Source organism: Bidens hawaiensis, unplaced genomic scaffold (assembly GCF_021521415.1).
Source record: "Bidens hawaiensis isolate Kalapana, Puna unplaced genomic scaffold, B.hawaiensis_p1.1 tig00000512_1, whole genome shotgun sequence".
NCBI lineage: Eukaryota > Viridiplantae > Streptophyta > Magnoliopsida > Asterales > Asteraceae > Bidens > Bidens hawaiensis.
This window is the reverse complement of record NW_027491033.1, coordinates 5555386-5561901: the sequence shown is the minus strand read 5'-3', so window position 1 is coordinate 5561901 and position 6516 is coordinate 5555386. Positions and strand designations below refer to the sequence as shown.

The window sequence follows — 6516 nt, the reverse complement described above, 5'->3', positions numbered from 1 at the left end:
AGTGAAAGTGAACTTGGCTCGGTTTAAAAATTTGTTTATATAACCATATAAAATGATAACATCCTAAGCAAATTTAACATCGGGTGTAACCCAAAAATATTCTTGATTCATAAGAATTGTTATGCTTTCTTAAATCATCGTATTTTGAATTTAGTAGGATGATTTGTAGAGTGAATGAAAAGTTCTTTTTAAACGTGCTCATGCGGAAAAAAAAAGAGTTAAAATGGATGATTTTGTATGAAGTCTCCGGACTCCATCGAGATAAACAAAAGTAAATATGTGGGCTTAGGGATATCCGATGTGTAATCCATAAAAGACAAATCAAACAATATTATTGGTGGTATTGGGCGTCGTATATCACACACTAAACATGAACTTCAATAATATGTAGTTATACACTTTCTTATATGTTAGGCCATCACACTCTTCAATTTTGAGAGTCACATTGTTCAACTATGGCCAAACTATGTTGTGTTAACCGGCCCCATGATGGCTTCAAAGTTTGGCTTGGGCCCTCCCCTGAGAAACTATGTCGGCTAACGGCCGCCACTTGACAGTCGTTATGTCACCACAAAAGCAGAGGTCTCTGATATATATATTTTTTTAAACAACGAATTTATTTTTGTGTTTAAGTCACCGCATCAGAAGTCATGCCAGTAATATTATGTATATATACAATTATTGTAACAACTCGGGATTCTAAATTATTATTTTAATAACCTTAACCCGACCCGTTTCTATATTTGAGAAATTTAGACAATAAATATCGTGTTTACCGAATAATAATTATTATTTTACTATTGAATTTCTTATCATACTTATTTAATATAAAAAAATATATATATAAATAACTTTTAAAGATAGGCATTTTAAACCCGTAATTATACTTTAACCTATTTCTGATTCCACCTCAATAGTTCAGGGACTAATTTGAAATTTATATCATACTTTATTCATAACCCATTTCTTTGTGTGGATATCCATTTACCCATGACCCGTATATCAAACCCGTTACTTGACTTGCCCCTAAATTATCGTCTTCAACAAGGAAACTGGATCAAGTTTATGTTATTCCTTCCTAAATCGGTGTAACCGACAATATTATTATGCTAATTGTATCTAAACGAATCCGCGGCTCGTATATCCTCCAGCCGACCCTAACCCTAACTTATACTGCATATAAACGTTCGTAATAATTCAATTAAATTTATATACACTGTCATATATAACCCGTCGATCGTACCCCTGCGAGCAATTGGTCTGGAATCATCTGCAACATCAAAACCCGTTCAGTTCTTGGCCGCGACTGTAGTAACATCAATCACCATCCAAAATTCATCGTTCAGGTAATAAAAATTTGTAATACAGTCGCTATAACATGTAGAACGTAAGCCCTAATGTTAATTAAACCAAATCAAACGGATTGAACATGTTTACGAATTAAGGTTTATGGTTTGGAGGGTTCTGTTGTCCCTGTCTATATTAATCTGTTTTCGTGCTTTAATAAATGAAGTTGTTAGTCCAGTTGGCTTGTTTGGTCTGTTAGAACAGGGTGGTCTCGGGTTCGAACCTGGCCACCCGATTTTAAGGCTTACTTTCCTTTTTATTAATTATTATAACTAATTTTAATAAAGGATATATTTTATTAATTATTTAAGAAATATTATTTTATGAAAACCGACAAGTTAACCGACCACGTTTCCGAATCTTTGTTAAAATCATGTGTGTATATATATATATATAGAATGATAAAGGTTTTTATATTAAAGATTTAAAAGGGTTTTTGTATTGAATATTTAAACGGGTTTTAATTTAGTATTCACCTCGTTAATTTAAGTTCGAGTATTTTATAAAATATTATAATTTAATATAAATATTTATTGTTTATCTATTATTTACAATATTAATGAAATATTTATTAATAATAAAACAATACATTAAACACACTTTAGTTTAAAATAATCTTTTAAAGCAAACTCCTTTATATAATGCTTTTAAAATTTATAATTATTTAGTTGAGTATTTTATTTATAATATAATTAAAATATGCTATAAACCTTTGATAAATAAAAGTGATAATAAAATATAATCTATTAACATTAAACCTACGTTAGATTGCACTCGATCATCGAATCCCGAACCTCTATTTAGTTTTTAGACTCTTTATTCAATTCGTATTTATTTCCACAACTATTGTTACTTAGGATTTCTCGTCAATAACTTCCGAAGAGTGTAACTCTTGCTTACTACAGTTCTTACCGCATTCGTTTATCTCTTGCTTATTGTTAAGGTGAGTACCACATTCCCCTATTTTACCGCTTTCAATGTTTTGGGGACATATGCGTAAATAATACTTCTTATACATACTTATACTCAAAACTGCAACTTTGTCTTATGTGTTAACAACTCATACCTTACTTGTTTATGTGCTTATTTGCTTTGTATGCTTCCGCATTCGGAGAGGTCCAACATATTCTCAGTCTAGTATGATCATACGCCAGTCATTAGCCTTTGTGCTTCTCGACATCTCAGTTATACTTGCTCATTTGGTTATTTTGTTATTCTCATATGACTTGTTGCAGCTACGTATTTTGTTATGTATATATACTATATGTACAACTAAACTGGTATGTTGCTCACTCAACATGTGTTGTTGACAAAATTCTATTTTATACGCATATGCAGGTTATCGCTTGAATTAGTTGCAAGACTTTGTGAAGATTTAGTGAAGAATTATGGTGTAATTTTTTAGAAAAAGTATTAACGTGTGAAAAAGTTATGACCGTTAAAAAAATGTGGGGGTAGTTGGTTTCTAAAGAAGGGAAAATGGGTAACTATTTAATAAATTAACTAAATTTGATTGAAGTTGAAGGACCATTATAGTAAATTATTATTGAATGAGCAAAGACTATATTACCCATACATTTTTTAAATTCTATGCATTATTCTTTGTTAAATATGTAAAAAGAATGGTGTCCTTCACTCCTATATTATATATAGTATAGATAATAATAATAATAATAATAATAATAATAATAATAATAATAAATAAACGATTAATGAATGTTGGTTACTCCGTTACCCCATCAATCCAATCACCGTGGTTGAACCTCATCACAGATGTCGGCCACCACCACACCACACCACCACAGCCATCCGTCCATGGTTCGACGACTTCCTCTCATTATCCTCCCTATCTCTCCCAGTCTCCTTCCATAGCCTCTCCCACCGCATCCAACACAACCTCCACACCTTCCACACCAACTACCTCTTCATCTTCCAACTTACCCTAATCACCCACCCATTCACCTTCTTCCTCTTCCTCGCCATCATCCTCCCATCAATCCACCTCCTCGTCAACCACCACCACCCTCTACTCCTCTTCGGTTTCGAATTCGGTCAACGGCTCATTGCTGTAATACTCGCTCTCGTTGTTATACTTTCCCTAACGGTTACTCATGTCTGGTGGAATGTGTTTCTCTCGGTGTTGGTATCTGCTATTGTTGTGTTGTTGCACGCCAGTTTCAGGACTCCGGATGATGTAATGGAGGAGTCGCCTTACTGTGCGTTGCTTTCGGTTATCGATGAAGATGAAAATGCGCGTGGACCGTATACGTTGGTCTGAGGTTAGTGATGTAGAGGTTGTGTTTGTGTTTATGAAGAAATTGTGTTTAAATGGTTGTAGATTGATTGGTTGATATTTGCAATTCATTTGTGAGATTAAAACCTTTGATTGCTCTATTGTTTGTGTGATAATTTGTGAACATGAATTAGTGAAATGTCTGTAGCTGATCTTAATGAATGCATAAGTTTTCTTAGAGGGTGCGTAATGGGGCGTCAAAGGAGGGCGGCCGGGGCGAAATTTTTGAAACCCCCCCCCCCCAGCCGATAATAGGGGGGGGGGTGAATATTTGTCGTCGGGTTTGAAAGACAATAATAATAATATTATAATTTATGTGTGTGTGTGATATATATATATATACACATATACATATATTGGCCTACAACACCATTACACCCCTGAAACAAAAACCTCACCTTTGCTGACTGGGCGCCACATGGCACAAAGCGCCCCATTTTGTAGCCCCTCCACTACACATAGCCTTAGGGTTTTGAATTTTTTCGTGGCGCCAGAACGTTATTGACTGTGTTTTGAAAATTTAGGTTTGCGAAATCTTTCTTGGAGAGGAACAATGGCCCTTGAATTGCTAAAAAAATCATTTAAAGCTAAAAATGTAAAAACTGTATAGCAAATGAACTACAGAATGCAAATTCACAGCAGTTTTAAATAAAGGTTGAAAATAAATGCAAAACGACTTGAGAAATTGCATGAACACGAGATTGAGATATTGGGAATCAATTATGAACATACTGATTTGGAAATCTACATTTAACATATTTGATTTGGAGATTGATGTTTAACCCAAACTGTCATTTTATAAATATAGTGTAAAGCTATAGTTAACAACTACTTATACAGTAACAAAAGTATATTTATAGTCATATAGAGTTATAGACATCTTATGGTGAATGAAGTTTATAACCTTAGAAAGTATATGGAAATAATGATAAATTATATGTTATTGTGTTTAATTGGTATAGCTGTAAGCTGTCTCATGCTTTATCATCTCTTCATATAATTACTAGAATTGTAGAAATATTTAATCATCATGCTGAAGTACTGGTAAAAGGGTCTGCGCACCTCATTTATTTTTGTTAAATGCACTGAAAAAGTGATCGATTTATAACTAATTGGGCACCCCTCGTCTCGTCTGATATTTCAACCAAAACCCATCTTTATGAGCTTTATTTTTTGTTTATTCAACCTGTTAAATCTATTTGAGATAAACTTAACCAAAACTGACACATTCATAAGTTTATGGGTTGATTAATGAGGTTCAGTAAATTAAAAATACACTTCAGGTTCACCTTTTGTTTGATCTCTCAACCCATTTGAAGAATTTTTATATTTATTTTATTTAATCTGTTTGTGATGGACATAACCAAGAAGTTGCCAGACTTTTGACCCGTTTTAGCTTTTCAACTTATCTGACTAGTTTTTAGTTAAATTTTCTGATAGCTCTTTTGATTTGTTTGAAGCGAACAAATTGACCTGTGCATAGGGGTGTAAACGACACATGCATGCCTCAAACTGAAATATTTCAGTCTAAGGACTACTTTGGCGCATGAACATGTCCTTGTCCCATGACATCCTTCTAATGCCATCATTCTCGTTTCCAACCTTTATTGATTCTCGTACCTCTGTAGTCAAGCTAAGATCAGGAACTCCGTGAAACTTTGGAGGCTTACATTCCATGAAATATTTATTTGGACATGCTACCTCCTTTTGCTTCAAGATTCGGAACCAGTGAGGTGTTCTTCATTACTAGAGTTTTAGAATATGTTCCACATTTTGGCTTTGAAATATAAAGCTCTTCTCAGGTGACCGTTTTGACTAGTGTACGCAAGTCTGCAATTAAATAAGGTATGGTCTCTTGGAAAGCCTTTCCAACTTAATTGGAAACCTTAATTTCTATTAAAGCCATTAAGTTAATCGATTTTGGTGCATTGAATGAGAGGGGATACGATTTATTTGTACTGGCAGAGTATGATTCTTCATTTGGTTCATGACTTTTCCCCTCCTTAAAACATCTATTTCTCTTTGTGAAATAATTTCTCTTAATAAAATGCTAGCTCGGGGTGGTCTGAAACTATTCATACTACTACAGCTTACCTAATCTTCATTCTTCTTAACCATATCATTATCTCTTTAAGATCACACTTGTACCGTTCGCTTATAAACATGCTACCTCAGGGTGGTGGTTAGTACGGTATACATGTGTATTCTTGTTGTCGCTTACAAACACATGCATATCTTTGTTCATTTTCTATAAGCATACAACACATATATGCAACATAACTAGACAACTTCACATCGTTGGTTCCATAAATCATGTGTCTCTTGTTAACATCTCGAGTCTATGATTAAATACCTCACCAATCTCGTCACGAGCATTTGCTGTTTAAGTTTGAACACTTGTTATGCGAATGCTTAAATCTCTTAAATCAATACCCTAATACCAACTTGACAAACCCATATATATAAACCAGTTTTATAACCTCTCTCTTTAACTAACAATGCTTAGTTAAACCATGTTAAGATACTCAAAGTTGATGTTTCGGCTCTAGCATAACAAACTTATTTTTGAACGACAAACGATGTTAGGAGTACTATCAATGCACGAGTTTACCGTATCATCAACCCTCCGACCTCTCGAAGACATTTGTAACATCTCTCATTTTGCTTATTATGTCAACCATTCTCAAAACATTTTGACTCACCTTTATGAAAATCACTAAATAATTATATAGTCTAGACCGAATTCATAAATCCGTTATTGCCTCAAGATACTTAAGCAACTAAAGATCAAGAGGAGTTTTGCACACACACTACTTGTAACTTTCTTGTATCATTGACTTTTTCTAAGTTAGACATATGGGAGACATAGAGTGAGA

General features: G+C 33.8%; 1 protein-coding gene across 1 annotated transcript; it reads left to right on the top strand.

The window, feature by feature from the left end:
* Positions 1 to 529: 529 nt before the first annotated feature.
* On the top strand, positions 530 to 3741 carry LOC143630717 (PRA1 family protein D-like). The gene is made up of 2 exons (XM_077099650.1): positions 530 to 582; positions 3121 to 3741. The coding sequence occupies exons 1-2, from the start codon at positions 530 to 532 to the stop codon at positions 3623 to 3625; spliced, it is 558 nt and encodes a 185-aa protein (XP_076955765.1). The 3' UTR covers positions 3626 to 3741.
* The last annotated feature ends 2775 nt before the right edge of the window (positions 3742 to 6516 follow it).

Coding starts and splice junctions, on each gene's coding strand:
- LOC143630717 (XM_077099650.1), top strand. CDS start 530: ATGTCGGCTAACGGCCGCCACTTGACAGTCGTTATGTCACCACAAAAG. Junction 583..3,120: donor ATGTCACCACAAAAGCAGAG/GTCTCTGATATA, acceptor ACCTCATCACAG/ATGTCGGCCACCACCACACC.